This window comes from Apis mellifera, linkage group LG8 (genome assembly GCF_003254395.2).
Source record: "Apis mellifera strain DH4 linkage group LG8, Amel_HAv3.1, whole genome shotgun sequence".
NCBI lineage: Eukaryota > Metazoa > Arthropoda > Insecta > Hymenoptera > Apidae > Apis > Apis mellifera.
This window is the reverse complement of record NC_037645.1, coordinates 952,042-972,249: the sequence shown is the minus strand read 5'-3', so window position 1 is coordinate 972,249 and position 20,208 is coordinate 952,042. Positions and strand designations below refer to the sequence as shown.

General features: G+C 42.9%; 1 protein-coding gene across 3 annotated transcripts in view; it reads left to right on the top strand.

Moving 5' to 3' along the window:
* Positions 1 to 349: 349 nt before the first annotated feature.
* The window catches only part of LOC411238 (LIM domain-binding protein 2), a 124,303-nt gene continuing 104,444 nt past the window's right edge, over positions 350 to 20,208 (top strand). For 2 of the 3 annotated variants that reach the window (XM_006558221.3, XM_006558218.3), the window contains exons 1-2: positions 350 to 497; positions 5,308 to 5,959. In XM_006558221.3, the coding sequence (XP_006558284.1) occupies positions 461 to 497; positions 5,308 to 5,959 (689 nt within the window). In that variant the 5' untranslated portion in view covers positions 350 to 460. Of the gene's footprint in view, positions 498 to 4,685; positions 4,711 to 5,307; positions 5,960 to 20,208 lie in introns of those variants that run through there. The other variant, XM_026442371.1, reaches the window with a different exon arrangement.

Sequence of the window (20,208 nt, the reverse complement as noted above, 5' to 3'; positions counted from 1 at the left end):
TAGCCTCGTTAACGAAGCACGGCTGCGTTTTAAAGCTGTGTGTACCCGCGTGTGTATTAGCCGCGTGGTTCGGCGACACGTCAACTGTGTTACTGAAGGCGACTTTTCATCGTCCTCGGGATATAAAAGGCGGCCATACTGACCCCGAATCCGCGGGTTATCGAATCGTGCCTTCACCAACAGATAGGCATCGAGATGCGTACTGACGTACAGTGTGCGAGCGTTGTTCGCGTGACAACGAGTCAAGCGTACTCTTACTCCCGTGCTTCTCTCGCCTGACAACCGCGACCTTCGAACACGTTTATCGGTCGAAAAACTTTCTTCGTGATTTCGCCTCGCTTTCGAGTGGAGAAGTCTCTCTCTCTCTCCCGGCCACGCACAGTGAGTGATTTTATTTCCCCGAGCTGGTCTCAATGGATCGTGGCAACAGCCGAGTGGAAATAATGGACGATGATGGAAGATGGAAAGAATGGAACTGAGCGGTATATTTTTGTCAGGTATGCCTCGAGTTACGTAAATAGTAGAGATTTCCAATTTTTTTCTCGATTATTACTTTCAACGCTCGACCTCGATGGTTTATTATTATTAAGCGAGTCAAAGTTCGATGCTGCGATTTCGGTCGGTTTTCTCGGTCGAGGAAAAAAAGGAAAGAAAGGAAAAAGTATCGAGGAACATATCTTCGATACCTCTGCTTTCTCTAAATTCGTACCATTCGATCCATGTTTCCTCCCCCTCCTCTCCATATTCGAATTCATGTCGGTTGATAATAGCAAGAAAATAGCCCGAGCCTACGATTCAGCCTCGTAAAATTTTAGAAAGTGCTCCGGTCCGCATAACTTCCGGCCTCGTGAGCTAATCTTCTCCGTTTTCTGGTAGTTGGACGTGGTGGTGAGGTAGGTCGGCATAGTTTCCCGTTGATGCCGCCTTTCTATTCCAACGACTCGCCGGGGAACAAGGAAGCATAACGCGCGCCGGCTGCCGCGACGCCAGACGCGGCTGCATTCACGAAAAGGATGGAAAAATGAACGCGCGTTGCTTAGAAACGTTAAATGCAGTTAAGTTCTGGCTGGATGCGCCCGCCGAGTTCTCAATATTCTCGATGCGAGACTACTTTATACCTCTAACTTTATACCTTTTATAAAAGACAACAAGACTTTTATTTACAGGGAGAAAAAAAGAATTTAAAAAAAAAGAAACGAAACGATAAATTTTCTAAAATCAAACTATCTTTTTCGTAGCTTCGTAAAAAAGGAAAAAGAAAAAAAAGAAAATTAATAAATAAAGAATGACGAATACGTGAAATCGAGTCGAAAAAGAAAGCTATCTTAAACGTAAACCGCATGAAAGTGGCGGTTTGAAGGTTAGCAGGCCTCCTGGCGTCGCATCACCGCCTAATAGAATGACTGGTCGTCTGACCACCATAACCTCGCCGACCCATCGACCCCAGCTATACGTTCCTGGGATAAACGCGGAGAGTAAGAGGCGGAGGTGGAGGAGGAGGAGGAGGAGGAGGAGGTGGAGAAAGGTGCAGAAGGAGGAAGAGGGTGGGCAGGGTCGAGGGTGAACCCCTTATTGATTTTTAGGGTGACACTGTCAACCGGCGAGTGTTGAGTCCCCCCTCGACGGGAGGGACTTTGAAACGAGCGAGGAGCGAGAAAAAAATGTGGCGGCCGCTGCGCCATTGCACGCGCGAAAAACATCCCTCCTCCGCTCTTCCCTCCTCCGATTCTATAAAAACGATCGAGCCGCGATCGGCGATCGAGAGATTTCGTCTCGACCCGTATCATTATTATTATTATATATCTGATCGTGTAAAAAAAAATCTCCTTTTATATAGTCGCGAAACATTTTTTTTCTCCCCCCGTCGTGTCGTGTAAAAGTGGCGAGTGCGACGTCGGCGGTGGCGGCGGTGGCGGCGGCGGCGGCGGTGACAGAAAAGAGTAACTGTGGCGAGGCGCAGTCCCGTTGCGGTCGGGGGTTTCGCCTCTCAGGCGCAGGGCCGTACGCATCCGTGGGGCGACACTCCACGTGGAACAGCTGCCTCCTTGCGTCGTCTTGCATGTTTTACACCAACGTCTCGGCCAACACTCGGCTTCGTGGTTTAGTTCCCGTGAAACGATCGACGCGACGGTGGACGACGAAATCACGGCCGTTCGCTTTCTTCCCCCGCCCCCCCCTTCGTTAATTATTAATCCGTTAACAATCTTATTTATTTTGTTTATTTATATATATATATATTTCTTTCTTTCCCCTCTCGACCCCCTCGCCGCCTCGCCACCTCGCCCCCCCTCCTCCCCTCCTCTCGACTCGTATCGGGTAGTAGAGCGAGCCCGTCGCCCGTGAATGGGAAAACGAGTGAAACGAGTCATGTGTTTCCCCGTGATAGTTTTTTCGTGGCCTCCGGTATCCGCGTGTGTTCTTTGTGCGCCACGTTTTTTCCTTGGTCGCCTGTGCCGCCGCGTGTAGTAGAGAAAGTAAACGTGTCGTAAACTTTCGAGTGTCGTTGTTCGGTGATCGCCAACAGGAGGATCACGGAAGAAACGCAGCGATGCGTTTCTTTGTCGCGCGTCATGCGTTTCTAGTTTGCCGCATAAGGGGGAGAGGATTGGATACGAAAATCGAAGGGAGCAAGTGCGAGAAGTGATCGAGAGAGCGGGAGAGAGAAAGACGGAGAGAGAGAGAGAGAGAGAGAAAGAGAGAAGGAGGGAGGGAGAGAGTTGGCGTTGACGCGCGTTGGCCTATGCTCCCGCTTCTGTGTGCGATTCTTTTTCTTCCCCACCTACGTATCTCGTCCGGTTTGCTTCCTCCTTGGATGAAGAGAAACAAGGCCGGCTCGTCTCATGCTGTTTACAAATCAACGCGATTTACGTTGTCGCAACGTAAATCGTAACGCGTACACGGAGCGTATTACTCGCATGCAACAGGCGACACCGCGTTGCCAAAGTTTCCTCTTGATTAATCGATCGGAAATTACAACCGATCCGAGGATATTTATTATTGAGGAATTATTTAATCGCGGTAGACGCGGCACGGATATCAGAGAGAGAGAGAGAGAATCGAAGAAACGAAGCGTGGAGGAGCGTGACGCATTGGCGTAGAGCCGGCAAGGACAGTCGCGTCTAGGGGAAAAATCGGGTGCGAAAAGTTTCGGGTGCACGCGCAAGGAATATCACAGCGGTGTAATTACGCGAAGGTAGCGCGCGGCTTAGAATCAATACGAACGGATTACTTTACGACCACGGTTTAACAGGGATCGAGAGAAAGCGTGAAGACGCGTATACACGCGCGTGTTAACCGGCCGAGATATTTTTCGACTGGTACGGTAAAACGTGCGGGGCAAACGGCGGAGAAAAGGAGAGGAGAGCACGGAGCTACGTGTGCCTTCATGGGGTGTGCTTTCAGTGTGTTTGGGCGGGGTGTGAGGCAGTCGTTGCTGCCGCGTCGACTCATGCAGCCGGTCTGTTAAAAATGGCAGCGTCGTCCGATTTTCACGTATGGAATAACAATCGTTGGCTACGGCCGAGGAAGAAATCCAGTTGACATCCGGGCGCGGGCAGTTAGGAGTGGATAGTGAGCACCGAACACGTGGTCATGGTGAGGGAGCAGCTAGTCTAGTTCGCTACTAGGTGCGTGTGTCGACTAGCTACACTCCTGGCGCACGTGCGTACGTGTGTTTCTTCGAGTCGTCGCGTACGGTGCACGTGTGAGTGACAAATGCGAGTGAAAGTGTCGGAGACTAGTGACTTTTTTTCTTATCGTCACGCGTTCCTCACAGACTTCTTGTATTTTCATTCGCGAAAGCTGTCTTGACACTTGAAACTTGACGTTTCGAAGCGTCTGTGTCGATACTGTCGCGTTCCTCGAGTGTTTACCATGCAAGTCCGCCGTTCCATTTTCCATCGATAAAAATCGATGGAGTGCTCGCACGTTGGACGAAAGACCGATTCTTTTTTATAATTCCACGAATTATTACGATTCGTTCCATGTGAATTAACGGATGAATTAAAAGCTGGATAAATATATACAAATTCGAATGCTGTGGCGCCACCTGCGCGCTACGTCCCTGACGAGGGTCGTCTGTTGACTCTAGTGGTGTTTATTCGCGCTTGCCTCTTCTCTCTCTCTTACACTGAGTCATTTGTGTTTGGACGGTCGCGAATTTTTCTGCAATGTGACGGCAAAATGAATGAAGATTAGCGTGATGTCGGACCTGTGCACGCGCCTAAAAGTGGGTGCGCGCCTGGATCTCGACTGGAAAGCTGGTGGAACGTCTTGAAACACGTCGAAAATCAACGTGAAAATGCCGGCAACGCGACCGTACAGGTGCCCATTGTTATCCCTTGCTTTCGCGTTTTTCGATAAGACGATGTGTCGACAGACTGCGAATTCAGATTCTTGAAAAGTATTATAATTCGTGCTTTGTGTACTTCAAGTGGCCTCGTCGCGGTGAGACTCGTGAAACGCGTTCTAACCACGACATAGGTTAGGTTACCGGCACATAACCTTAAACGTATTCCAATTAATATTGGGATTATTCTATACGTAGGAATTGAAACGTAACGTTCTTGTGACCTCTTTTAATTGAGAATAAAGTGTGTCGACGAAGATTGACAATTTTCACCAAGTGCTGATTCCTACATAGTGGGTGATCGGTGCAATGGAATGAGCTGGGTGATCATAAGACAATGAAGGCCAATGGGACAAACAATGGTGATTTTCTTTTGTTACTTTGCTCCTTTACAACTTTTTGAACACAATATACCTTATATTACTTTGTATACAAACATCGATATGCACAGTATTCCATTATAGTTGTTTACATTATGTTGACATGTTATTTATATATTAATGAGTCTTATAATGACCTTCAAAAGAATTATTACATCAAATATAGATGAAATATGAACAGAATAACAATACAAGTTAACAATATTACTCACATTGTATAGAAATAAGCTCAAAAGTTGAAAAAATTGTTAAAAAGCTTCGCGCGCTGTATAATAAGTAAAGTATAACAAAGATATTACTCGTATGAACGTGCACAATGTTTGAAATAGAAACTTGAGCATCGAATAGACTCTGAAATAGCACGAGCTTCCTTCTTACATCACCGTAACCACTATATCAACGTTAATTCCTGTTTCTTTTGGAATCGGAGTACCTTGTCACTCCAAAAACTAATATCTACCGATACATACATCATTGCCCATCCAATATACACTTGCACATTCCTCTGTTTCCCTAAAATTACATCAATCAATTCAATGTGATGGACGAATAGCATAAAAAAAACGTTTACATTTCCAGGCTGTAGCCGCCTAAACACGCCATTGGCAGCCACTACCACACTGGAGGATCCGGGAACACCAGCCTCTTGGAAGGGCCCGCCGCCCGGCTCGGAGGCATCGCCCTTTACACCCAACTCCGTTGGCCAGGGTGGTGGCCCTGGCTCCGGTCCCTACAACAATACAGGTGGTCCACCGAGCAATGCGGCGTTCCAAGGCCCAAGCCCTTTCCCCGGTGGTGCTGGTAGTCCAGCCGGGGCGCCTCCTTATCAAGGGCCACCCCCTGGTTCCGCGACCCCTCAGTATACTGCCTCGCCAGCGCCCAGCGGCTCCTCGACACCCGGCCCTGGGCCACCGCCCAACTCGTCGGGCTTCCCACCGCCACCCAATAATTCCGGGCCCCCGTATAATGGGCCCGGGCCGAGCCCATTCGGCTCGCCATCTGGCGGGCCTCCGCAGTTCGTCGGTCGACCCGGCTCCTCGGGGCCGCCGTTCGTACCTCCGGGAGCCGGGAATCCTCACTTTCCTTCGCATGGTCAACCGTTTGGCGGGCCCCAATATGGTATGCCACCTGGAAGCCCGTTTGGACCCGGCCACCCGATGACAGGACCTATCGGGCCTGGACATCCAGCGATGATGGGACCCGGTGGACCCGTCGACAGGATGGACCAAGGGTGAGTCTTGTCTTGATTTTTTTCTCTCTCTCGTCGACGCGTTGCTTATCAATCGAGGGGTAAATAATAAAATCAATCATGGTACGATAATATATAATGATATCATTAAAATGATCTCTTTGATCGATAAGCAACGCGATTGAATTTAGCGAATTAAGTGAGTAGTAAACGTGCCTCTTGTCGAATATTTGATAATGCATGCTTGATCGTTTGTAAATGGAACTTTGCTTCCTGCTAAGGAAGAACAGTTATATATGGGGAGGGTATTGAAAGAAATAGTGTTGAATTTAAAATGGACTTTGGTTTGAAGTTCTTTCGTTCGTCGTCACCCTTAACATATGTAAAACGTAAGAGAAACGTGTGCCTGACGCAAGTCGGGCTTGCTAACATTCCTAGATAACGCGGTAGCCGCAGGTAGCCGCTATTATTTATCACTCGTCTCCCGGTTAGTCCGCATTCTTCCTGATTCAATCCAGCTTCGGCTGGGCTACGCTTTCTTAACGCCCTTAAAAATTTCCTTCCATCGTTCGCCGATCGACGGTCATTGCTTCCTTTCGAACACGTTTTCGAAATCGATATATGCATACATGGCATATAGGCATTGGTCCACGTTACGTATCAGCGGTAAAGTTATAAATATAGGGAAATAAAAGTGGCAATTATTTTTACGGAGAATAGTTTCCCTCTTTCGTTATTTTTCAATGGAACACAGGAAATCATCGTACAGTTTTCCGTATAAAATTTATATGATTAATTTTATAATACGTGCAGACTTCAGATTTTGAATTATTATTTTTTTGTTAATATAAAATAGATTCAATTATTTATAGATTTCAACTCGACATTATCAAATTCTCATAAATCTCCGTCTTTCCCCATTTTCTTTCCACGACTCGAAAAAGGAGAAAGAAAAGGTGTTTCCTCGGGCTGAGAAGCACTGAGCATTCTTATAAATATCTCGATTTTATCAAAATGAAATCGGAGATATAAATATTTTCCCCGGTTGTCACCGATTGCCAAAATTTTTTCCCGATCGTTGCCAAAAAACACTGCGGGAAACATATTGTTGTTAAGTACTCCTTTTTGCAAAGAGAGTTTAAGCCGGATCGTTTCTGCAGACGAAACCTGTAATGAACGGCGCCAGCATCGGAGTCCGTTCCGTGCTAAACTTGGCAGCGGTGTCAGTGATTCACTATCTATGATCTAGATTATCGATACGATGAGAAAAAAAATACTCTCGTTATCGATACACGCACGCACACATATTCTCTCTCTCTCTCGAAAAGTACATTTCTCTCGTTCGTGGAGAAACGTGAAGGCAGAGAGTACTAGGCGTTGGAAAATTACCTCGATGGTATACGCGGTTACTATAATTTATACAAGGGTGATGTGGGGAACGTGCGTAAACCAGTTTTTCGAATAGTTTTCTAACAGACATCTCCAGGGGCGTGACTCGATCGGTCACTAAAATCGAGCGAGGGCGACTGTATTATTCGAATTGCCTTGGATAACTTTGAAACTCGAGTTTCGAATTGAGGGAGAGGGGGGAGGAAAAAGAAAAAGAAAGGTAAAAATTAGTAATAAGTTCTACGACACGAGATATCGAGGATAAGTAGTCGGAGGAAATTTTTAAAACGAATCGTCTCACGTATCTCTCTCTCTCTCTTCGTGTTCGAACGTAGCGTGCGTGGGCACGCGTGAATTCCTCACGCGTGTATTTACACGTTCGAGTTTACAAGTGTCTTAAATCTTCGTAAATGTGTTCAATCGGATAAATGGAGAAATTTTTCGAATTCGATTTTTGCAATATTTTCAAAGGTTGAATTAAAAAACGCATCATCGATCGATGTGATAAAAATCGATGTCTCTTGGCAACGATACTCCCGTTTCGAGGAAAGATCGATCGGTAACTTGTTACAAAGTTGGAAGAGCCGGATAGATAATTGATATCACTCATTAAGACGTAATAAGGAAGTTCAGGTTCTCGTTTCATTGCACGCGTGTACATAATAAACAACCGGTTTCGCTTAATCGAGGATTTGTAAAACGTGGCAACGATAATCGCGGATTCTCCTAATATGAATTTTAATTTCTGTCGAGGTTTAATTAACCCTCCCCTCCCCCCTTATAGGCTGGCCCTATAATTTCCTCGACGTTGAATAATTGTCTACCTGTCGCAACTTCTACCTTCGCGCTTCTTCTTCTTCTTCTTCTCCTCCCCGTTTCAACCCTTCTTTCGCGGATCCGTAGCAGCGACGAAAATTGCAGCAAGATAAATTAACGAGAATCAAGTGGACTTCGCCTCTCTCGTTTCCTTTTTTATTATTGTTTCTGTCTGTCTGGTAACCGTATAAAGGGTATAAACATTGTATCGTATTCGAGAGAGAGTAGAATAGAAGCTTCTTGGTTGGGATTGTACCGCGGGAGGTGACGCTATACTTTTGTAGGAGGTAGTACGCGACCCACCTCCCCTGTTCTCCCTAAACCCTCCTAGCCACCCCGTGTTACGGAGAGCGGGTGAACCAACGAGTGGAGGTAGTGTGGGGAGAGGGGGACATAGGGTGGTACGAAGGTTCTCATATTTCCTGTATATTAATTTTTCACGATATCTCACCCTAGGCCTCCTGTCTGCAAATTATTTGTTATTTCTCCTTTTTTTTCTTTCTTTCTTTCTCTCTTTTGTTCCCTTATTACGTTGTATCCCTTGCGATAAAGTCTCTCTCTCTCTCTCTCTCTCTCTCTCTCTTTCTCTCTCTCTGTCTGTCTCTGTCTCTCTCTCTCTTTTTCGTTGGAGAGCAAAGTCAACGATAAAGTTCGACTGTTGGATCGATAGAACGTGTGTCAAGGATGCGCTTCTTAGAATCAAGATATCGTCGTGCCATTGATAAAACGTAACTTCGTAGATTCTCATAGAGATTCATAATCGAATTAACTCTCTGTCTACCTGTAAAAAAAAAAAAAAGAATCAGAAAGAAACTACTTCATCGCTCGATGATTTACGAATATAATTAATTTTCCAAAAATTTGATCGAAGGAAAGAAAGAAAGAAAGGAAAGAACGAATCAATCTTCCATTTTTTTCTCTCTCTTCGAAAAACTTTGTTTGAGAACCACTCGAGCTCCCTTCCCTCTCCTGCTCTTCCTTGCTCCTCGAGTTTGGGTTGGAACAGGGATGGGGCTGAGAGGTGCAGGGGAGGGGCAGAGGCAGGGGCAGGGGCAGAGTAACGGTGGTCGGGGAGAGGGGGCGAGGAGGAGGAGGAGGAGGGGGGGGGTCTATAGGTAGTGTAGGTAGAAAAGCGAGGAGATGGGGTGGCGATCCGACGTGGTCCGGGGCCCGGCAAGCTCCGCTCCTCGCGCGTCCGCGCCACCACCACCACCACCATCCCACCACCACTACCACCATCCCACCACCACCGTTTACACTTTCGCGTGTAAAAGGAATCTTGGGATCGGGATCTCTGGCGTGCGTTTTCGTCTCACCCGTTTGTCTCAGGTCGTGGTCGAATCGCGGTTCCACGCGATGTTCCACTCCGTGCCGAGCCATTTGTGAAAACGAGCAACGAGAAATTCGTATCGCTTTATACCGGCCGCAACGAGGGTTTGTTTATACCGCCACGGGCGGCGCATAATTGATCGGAGACGTTTCTTACGTTTCTTTCGTTTCTTACCTTCTACTTTTCCCTTCCCTCTCCCCTCTGCGTGTGTATACGTACAGAGGGTGTATAGTGTTTGGATTCTTCTGGAAATTAGGAGAGAAGTTGTACAAAAGTTAGTTATGAAGAAATTGGGATGGAAATGTCGGTCGAGGGTTTGTTTATTGGATCGTAAGCAGTTGTGAGGCCTGGTCTCTGATTTATCTAAGGGGAATTTTAATTGGTCGTAAGACTCAATCGATTCTTTTTTTTTGTTTCTTGTTTTCAGAATCGAGGGAATATCGTATAGGGATTTTTTGTTTGTGTAATGTATATTTCAGAAAGAGGGATCTTAACGGGATATGAATTTGAGTATTTTTATATGAATAATATTTTGGAAGAATTTTATATCTTATCTTCGTGGATTTGAAAAATAGATACCGAGTTTTTGTTATGATGATGTTTGTATAAATAATTAATAAATGGCAGTCGAATTCATGGTTATTTAAAATTAAATAATGCAACGCGTTTCAAAGTCGTCAAAATTCGTGGGAAGAACAAGAAGATTTCATCAGATATTTATTTTAAACAAAAAATTATCCCGTTAACGATATTTCGATATTAAAATTTAGAAATTTGTAATATTTTTCAATGATTCAATGATTATAATAACGATCGAGTATGCCGTATGAGTCACGTAGGAGTTAAATCGATCGAGATAACTCGTTCGGTTTCTTAAAAGTTGACCGCTAATTATACAGTTTAGATCCTCTTGCATCGATCGATCTAATACCGGTAACATTATTACACGAGTAAGATACGAGTTATAAATATGTTGTCGTTATTAATTATGTACTATAATATAAGTTAATGAAAATGGATTCGAAAAATTCCTCTTTTTTTTCACTTTATATCGATAAATTTATCGAGCTAGTCGAATATGACAAATTGTTTTATAATAGAATTTTAATTATTTTCGTATAGAATTATTTTTTGATTATCGATGATTTATTATATCGAATATAATAGAGTTTGAAATTTGCCAAGAGGGGATTGTTCTGATATTTTTTTGAAGGAAATAATAGAATTTATGAAATAGAATGAAATTTGAGGAAATTATCAAGTCAATTCGCAACGAAAAGAATTGGCCAAGACTTCGAAATGAATGCAATTAACGCTCGAATGCGTAATTTACGTAGAAGCTACGCCATATTTACGTACTCCATACGCACAATGCTCGTCGAATTCACCACCTGCCGGTTTAGAAAATATTATTATTAATTAATTCTCGATCAATTTGCTAATAACAATTGCGCGATATTTAATATCGTGCTGGAAACGAGATAGAGAAAGAGAGAGAGAAGAAATATAATTAACGAAACGGAAGAACAAATAATAATTTTTAAGACGAACATTTTCATCTATTTGAAAAAGAATCGTTAACAAAAAAATTTCTATCCAACCAATACCTGCAAATACGATATATATTTTACAATCGATATTGATTTTCGCATCGATGAATCAGCCGTATCCGTCCAATGAATTATTAAATATTCTTACAATTTTTCAAAATTTTAATTCTCGTTGCAGATATATCCTTCAGACTCGATGAAACAAAATTTATATTAATAATTCTCTTTTTCATTCGATGTATAATTGAATTAATATATATATAAATACGATTGAACAGAAGAATTAACGAATATTTTTTTTTACCAAAAAAGATAGATTGATCGGTATTACTCTCCACATTCCCTGTACATATATATAGAAATTTTTAATTTCAATTAGAAATCGAATAGTTATCAACGATTAATGGGGGGCGACACACCACTCTTTTCAAAGATTCATATTCTTTTTCGTGCATTATTAGCCACGATGGCGGTGCACCGAGGAAAGAGATAGTATTGATTTTTACCGATATTTAGCCGTGGAATTATCCCCTCTCTCCATCTCTCTCTCTCTCTCTCCGTCTCTCCATGTCGCTTTTTCTTTCTTTTCCCAGCTCTTTCTCTCTCCTTACACCAGTCTGCTTCCTTTTGCCTCCACCATCTCCTCCCTTTTTCGTCTCAGCCCTCTTCTCTAACTACCCCTCCTTTCATCTAGTCGCTTCACCCTTGTCCCCCTCGGGGCCACCCTCCCTGTGCGGCACCCTTCGCGAATCCTGCAAGGAAACTAGGTGCCTGGAACGGAAAATCTGAATACCTATGACCCAGAAGAGCGTTTCTATGCTAAATAGATGTTGAATAATCGCGAGGAGAGAGAAATTACCCTTCGATGAAACCATCCTCCCCTCTCCTTCTTCTAAATAATATTCACTGACACCGAATTGGAATTCTCCAATTATAATTAACCAACCAATTTAATTGGCCAATCCTCGTATAATATACTTTACATTACATGGAAAGAAATATAATAAGTTTGGCAACTATTCTATCAAAAAGTAGCATTTTCCTTCAACCTGGACATCAACAAGTTTCCCCTTCCCTTCCTAAAAGGGAGTTATCGACTCTTTCCACGCTATTCTTCCTCTCCGCCTTTTAGTCAGGAAGCAAACCTCGTCCTTTTTTCGATACTCCTGGCGACCTCTGTCCGGCCTAAGTCGGAGGCGCGCTCGTACAGCGGCGGCGGTATCTTCCGGTACGGCAGCTCGCCAGGATTCCCCCTAATCGGCGCTTCGTTCGGTAAGGAAACAACTCCTCGAGCGAGGGAAACCTCGTGTGACTGGGAGGAGGAGGAGTCTCTCTCTCTCTCTCTCTCTCTCTAATTTATAAGGGGCAGGGATAAGAGGGGAGGGGGATGGAGAGAAAGAGCGGCTCTTACTAAAATTCAAAAGTTTCTCGACCCAAGTTTACGATGCCGTCTAGCCGGCGCGTCGCTGAGATTCTCTCTGTCTCCTCGCCGCGTCTCCTCGCCCCCTCTCTCTCTCTCTTCTTCCCCAGGATTTGCCTCTTTTTCCTTGTTTGTTAACTCGAATCCAGTTGTTTTTTTCGATTTCGAAAATCCATCTTAACAAGAATAATATAATCGATCGTGGCTCTCGGTAGAATCTTGGAGAAATAAGATTTGTCAAAGAATGATTCTTCTTCCCGCTTCGATCGTGGAGAAAATTAATTTTCGAAAGAAAGAAACGAGACCCTCCCCCCTTCCTCCTCTAATATTCTTTCTTTCTCTAGGATAATCTCTAATCCCGAGTCAGGACGAGTTTACAACCGGACGTTTTCTTTATTGCTTATTTCTCCTATTATACTATTATCCTATTATTCCATTATATAGTCGAAACGAAAGTGCGGCAAAGACGGGCAGAAAGAATGGTATTCCGAGCGAGAGGAGGCACAACACAAGGCCTATGCTTTTTCCATCGTTTTTCGTGTTATACCTGGATGAGTGTCGTAAACTTATCCCCGGGGGTGGGCAAAAGGGGTGCCTTAACGAGTTTTAATCCGGATAGAAGAAACGATTGGCACCCCGCAGACCGCGCGTAACGGTACACCGGCGTTAAATGTTGGGTATGGTCAGCGACCCACCGAGCAATCCACTCGGTGTGTGTTGTTGCTCGTCACATTAGAATGCGTCCAGCCTGCTATTCTTTATCCATCGACCGTGTAGTGTAACGACGTGGCCCGTTTCTTCTTCGTTTTGAATAGCGTACCCGCGCCTAAGCAATCCGATCGAATGTTGCGTTACATGCGTCGTGATATTTACGAAATTTTTTATTCCTTCATCGAAATATAATATCGTTTTGCAATTTTATTCTTAAAACGTTAATTCATTTCTTTTTAGATTTTGAGACTCGTGTTTCTGTCCGTGTTTCTTTTTGTTTTGTTAATCACGATATTTATTTATCCATTTCCGGGCTCGAGCCAGCTCGATTCAGCAAAGTGGCCCTTCGATCGAGGATCTATGGAAATCGAGCGGATCGGTCATGCGTGAATAATATATTGAGATTCGCGAGAGTCTCGTTGTATCAAGCTGTATGTAATTCCAAAGCAACGTATGAATATTTAACGTTGACATTTATTTTCCTGGACGCCCACGATGATCCTCACGTTTTTTTCCTTCCCATCCCGCTCCTCGATTCAATTTATCAGCGCACCAAAAAATTGTATCGATTCGTATAACGATTCTTACATTCTTCTTCGAAGATTGTGTGTTTTACGAGGAGAAGAGAGAGAATCGAAGAGGAAAATTTCAATTTTCACATCGTTTGAGAGAAATGTAATTAGAATTCGAGGTCCCTGTTAAAAGATATATGTTAATTAATTAGAATAGTTTGAAGTAGAAAAATAGAGAAATGCGATAAACGTCAATTCTTAAAAAAATCAAGTCGAACGAAGGAAAGGAAAAGATCGCACGATTTTATCAAGGATCGAAGGTTTTCCTTTGGCAATTTTGAAACAACGACGCGGCACATTTGTGGTGGTGCATCTGCATCGGTCTTCGAACGGTTTCTGCCCCTTACGTATACCGGAGAATGAGTCACTCTCAATTCTTGGCACAATCGCACATCTGGTCATAGATTGTCCTCGTTCCTGGGGCTCACGGATGCTGTGGCCAGGCTGTCGTTTCCGATTGGAATAAACGTGCAGGCGACCAAACTATAGAAGAGGGGGGGAAAAAAAAGAGGAGAGAAAAAATACTGGTACAAACGTGTGCATCGATGGTTAACACAAATGCTAATTGAGGTCGCGCTTAGAAATTAGAAAATAGCGACGAGTTTCGATCTAATAAATATCTAATAATAATATCTGTTTAATCACGATGTAATAGCGATTAATTACGATTAATCTTTCAATATCCTTTTCCTAGGATTAGAAAATTCCTAGATGATTCATTATTAACGGGGGATATAATATGCAGAATAGAAGATTTCGTTTAAAAAGGTTAAATTTAAAGATCTTTGATCAAATTTTCCCTCATTCTCTTCGTACATAAAAAACGAGACCCTTTAAAGAATTGATAAAAAGAATTCGAAATTCGCGGGTATTTTCGAAACTTTTCAACTTTCGATACACTAAATTTATATCGCTCCAATTTTTCCAAATCTATCCTCGACAAGAATTCACAAAACGAATCCAATGAAATTAGAATGGAAATGGATTCTAATTTTCAAATCTCTCCTAATATAAAATATATTCCCCTTTCTTTCGGTACGAAACAATTAATAGAAAAAGAAAACGAGCCGCCCTTCCGCAACAGGAAGTTTCGAGTTTCTCCTCTCGGGAAATCATTATTTCGTCCGGGTTTGCGCGTTTCCCGCCGTTCTCCATTTCTTCGCCAATTTCCGCTTCTTTCCCGTGCGCCGCGAGCTACTCGATCCTTCTCATCGAGAGACCACCCCCCTTCTCCCCTTCCCCTCCAACCGACGAATGCGACGTGAGTCATTAGCGCGGGTCACGCTGTTATTAAAGACAATGAAGCAAACTTTATACGAGCGGGGGTACGGGGCCAATTACTTGGCAATTAGTCGACCGAGCAACAAGTGAGCATCGCCACCGATGCTCTCTCTCTCTCTCTCTCTCTCTCGCGCTTCTCTCACCCACCCATTTTCTTCGTCTTCTGTTCGGACCACCTTCTCGTTCACGTCTTTCCTTCCATCGTCAGACCTTCGTCACGTTGAGGCGGAGAGGCGTTCGATTCTATGCGCGTCGTCAAAGTTTTCTGGCAAATTTAACCGTAGAAGGAATGCTGCGATTAAATAAGATTGAATTTTCGAAATAGAATTTCAACGATAAAAATTTGAGATGTGTTCGTTTGTAGTTGAAAATTGCGAAGATTCGTTTAATAAAAATACGAAAATACATACAATTATTTTACCAGAAGAGTCTTAAGGAATCGTCCTTTTTGATTGTCGAAAGGAAAAAAGGAGAATCGATTTTTAAAAAAATATTTTCTCACCCTTACGTATCTTTCAAAATGGATTTGATATTTTCTGTTTCTCATCCTATAATTATATATCGATACGAATTAAAATATTAATTACGCGCAACATCTTTCCAAAAATAAAAATAAAAATAAAAATATCCATACCTTTCGATCCGACCAATGTCCATATTTTTACGCATTATTCCCCGTACAACACGGGGGACGGAATAATCCCGACGAATGCAATTTTAAACAAACAATCCCCCTCCCCTCTCATTATTTATGACCACTAGACGGCTACATTAAAAATAATGATGTTGCGCCACGGACGGACGGACGGGCGGGCGGAAGCCACGGGACGAAAATCAATGAAGCAATTAAATTGATAAGTTTGCCTCGTTACATATATTTCCATCCTTTTGTCGCAGCAATCAAACTATATAAAATGTATTCGTTATCTCGACACGCGTAAACACGCAGCCTCCTCTCTCCTCCCCTTTTTCCAAGCGCCGAAAAACTTAGAATTTTAATTGACATTGTTTACCCGGCCGTCCATTTTCCTTTCCACCAGATGGTTAAAAATACTACTCTCCACGCGGCTCTAATTACACAACACTTTCGCGAATTTCCGATTTTCCAGAAATTTTCCTCGCGTACGTCGGCTCGTTTAAAATTTTCCTTATTACGTTTTTTTCCTTTTTTTTATTGTCGTTCGAATGGGAAGAGTCGTACACTTTCATCCAAGAGCAAAATTTTTCTCTTCGTCTCTTCGATCTTTTCATTTTATCTAATTATTTTTGGAGAAGGGAATAGATATTCGAGCAAGATTCAAGGAAAAAATATTTCAGAAGAATAATTTCTTCATTCTCTTCACAAAATTCGAGTCTTATTCGGAGAGACATCTTATTCCAAATTATTCAATTTCACTTAACTTGTCACAAGATCGTCCTTTCTTCCACCGATCTCTGTAAACGGATCATCTACCCCTTTCCAGTCCAGTTTAATTGATCCGTATCGATAATCGTTTCCCGAGGACATTTTATATATATATACGTTTATTAGCGGCTGGCACGCGTTACGAATTCATTAAACTCGGCCGCAAGATATATTATTATCTCGCGCCTACCAGTTTTATCGGATGACGATACACAGGACGAGGCGGCAAACCCGCGACAACCACTTAAAATCTTGTTTCTTCGCGGCTCCGTTCTTTAATTGCCGGCATTTTAATCGGTATACGTCATTCCGTTATTGCGGAACAAATTGCCGCATGATTGGCCGCCATTCCCCTCTCGGAAGAGAAATCTAACGTCTAAGAATATTCCGGGAATAATCTTTGTAAAAAAATATCCGCCATTTTGCATTTCTCAAAGCCTCTCGACGATATCTCAAAGATTTTAAATGGAGGGTGAGAAAGAATAGATTTTTCCTCCCCTTCCTTCTTTTAATTTTTCTTTTTTCGATCTAAAAAATATACGATTCTCGTGAAATGATCCATGCAATGGAATGGATCATTCCATGAATTACTCCAGAGGAGCAAGTAATGAAATGGACAAAAATATATAATATCTTCGATTGGCCGTGATGATGCAAAAGACTGCGGCTACTTTTGCATCGTCCTGTACCCAGCAACCCCCGAAGGGGAGGGGGGTGGTACAGCGGTGGGGCGAGGGGGATGGGGCTGCGGCGGGCGTTTTTCAAATAATTACATCGAGCTGCGGCGGTGGTGGGTTGCCATGGTAACCGCAGTGCCTTCAGTATCCTACGACTGAAAGCAACCGGGCAACCGTGCGATGCAACCCGGTTCTCTCTCCCTTGCTTCGTACTTTGTGCCTCGAACAAGTCGGTTCCCTGGACCATTTGTGTTTCAACGTTCCGATGGAGGCAAGGAACCGAGGGGGAGGGGGGGAGGGAAGGATCCATGGATTGGCAAGGAATAATTTCCGCGAGATATTTTCACGGTTTCGAAATTTCGAGTTTTATTTTTTTCTTTTCCAGCGAATCTCTCGTGTTGTTTCTTCGTGTATTCTCTCGTCGTTTAATTAATCTTTGTAAATCATAATTTTTAATCACAATTCTTTGAAGAGTCGAATAATGAAGTTTCCCGAAAAGTTTTTCCTTTCCCTCTCTTCTCGAAGAATTTTCAAAGAATAAGCTTTTCTTAGTATACAACGCGTGTAAATAAGTATTTCGTGAATTTAAGCTCACTAATGAAAATATCGTCTGATAAGAACACATAAGTAGAACGAAGAGTGGTGTAAATTTTGTTCAACGAGTTATTAGGAGGAGGAAAAACGAGTTAACAGCGTTTCGAGGATTATAATATCTACCCCCCACTCTTATTTATTTCGATTATATGTAATTCAATAGGTGACGTAGTTTCATTTGAATATGAGTAACCTCTCCAATTACACTTGTCGTCAATTTCAAATTGCGTCACTCTAATTTCGACTGATTAGGATAATCCTCGCTACGGGGAGCCTATAAAACCATCTATGCATCCCTCCTCCTCCCCTTACTATATATATATATATATACATTCTTTTCTTTCTTCTCGTTTCTTTCCTCTTTTTTTTTCTCTCTTCACCGAGGGTGTAGAGAAGAGCAGAGAACTTCCACTTCATAAAGTTCCACCTACCGTGACCTTGACTTCCTGTTAAACTTCCAACCAGAGCTTATTTCGCTTAGTTACGTGGCCACTCAGGAAATCTTACGACCACGCCACGATCGTAAATTCAACGAGTGGAGACGAGGTGTGCAAATGTTACGAGGTGTAACATCGGCCGATACCAGGGCGGCCGAGGTCAATCTCCTCCGATTCTCCGACCAATCCTCCCAAATTTCGAATTTCAATTGACTTTTTCCTTTTATTCTTCCATCAAAGATTCGAAGGCAAAACTTAGAGGCGGAACTTAGAAAGGTTTTTTTCAACCGTACTTGATCCAAAGAAATCATCTTCCCCAGGAAAATTCTACAAATATAATCGCGGATTCCTTGAAATTTTCATCGATATTATCTTCTTCTAAATTTATCAATTCATAAAAATTTCTTACCATCGTTTTTAACCTATCTTTTACGTACTTTTCGTTGTTAAAATAAAAATTCGAATCTAAAAATCAAAAAAAAGAAAGATTGTTTCAAAGATATTTGAAAAATAAAAAGTGTAAATCTAGTTCTATTAAAAAAAGAAGAGAGAGAGAGGGAATCGTTTCCATCGAGGGGCAAAGAAAACCGAGATCGGAGGGGTAACCACCCCGACGGCGCCAAGAAGTGGCTAAAACGTCGGGGTTTACGGCGTGTCTGCGTTGCGAATCGACGTGGCCCCTCGCGAGCCCATCTTCCCTCCTCCCTCTTCCCGCCGACCTACTAGCGACCTACACACCTAACCTGACGTGCAACGGGTCAAGCAAGACTCCGAGGAGAGCGACAGACAGACAGAGTGGCAGAGGAGGAGGAGGAGGAGAGGGAGAGACAGAGAGTGGAAAGGAAGCGCGCGCTAGAGCGAGAGAGGGAAGCAAGGGGTTGGAGTGGGGTCAGTTCGTGACCCGACCACCTGTGGAAGCAGCCGGTAGCTACTTCTTGTTTGCTGTTTGCGCATATCTACCTACCACTTATATGTACTACTACGTATTACGTAGGCGAACCGCCACCCGATGACCGCGGTCACGGTTAGAACCGAAATTACGTTGCTCCCGTTTCTCTCTTTTCCTTTTCCTTTTGCGTATATGTATATATATATGTATGTGTATGTGTGTTCTTCTAAGATTTTCGTCGTGATATTACGTTTCTTCGCGAAAGGATCGATGCGAAACGAGGAGGTTAAATTTAATTAATTTATTATAGTAAGTTTTTGAATTTGTTCTACGAGTGAAAAAATTCGATGGAGAGTGATCAATGAGATATCGAAGATTTTGTAATAAGTGTTTTGAAACATGATGGATTTCTCGTGCTGAAAAATTAGGAAATAATTCATCGAAATGTATGGAATAATAGAAGAATTCGACGAATACCTAATTGCCCCGTAGCGTGGCTACTACCGTTAATAGGGCAACGTGTGTTCAATTAAGGAATTTGTATTAACGAGGAGATCTTTCTCCCTTCCTCTCCACGTGTATGTGGGATGTCAGATAAGAAGAAACAATTCGGGAGGAAGAAAATGAAATGCGATTAAATCGCGGAAAAGCACGGAGGAGTGCCAATTACTTGGCGCCTAAACGATGACGTGGAATGACTGATGACGCGATTAACCGCGGAGGTTAATGTTCCCCATGTTTTCCTCGCTGAATAACATCGCGATTGAATGCACTTTTTCTTTCTTTCTTTCTTTCTTTCTTTTCCGTCTTCTCATACCGTCGAGGTAGTTTGCCAGCAACTGTTAGCCCCTGTTGATGATGATTACGGTGATGTAAAATCATTTCTCGAGATTGAAAATCCTTTTTACGCGATCAATGGGTAAAGATAATAATAATAATAATGGTTTTTTTTGCTTCGTGCGTTAACGAAGATACGATGAAACATATTTAATTTAACCTAATTTCTTTTTTTCGACAAAGGAATTTGGAAATTTTCAGAATAATTAAAATTTCCATTTACAATTTTTGGAACGAAATTGTCGAATGAAATTCTTTTTTTTTTTATTATCAAAGATATCGAAGGAAGTTTTCTCTCCATGGATAGATATATAATATTTATAACGATTAAGAATGTACATTTATTTCGGCAAACATTCGCATCGCTGCCAATAAAACGGAAT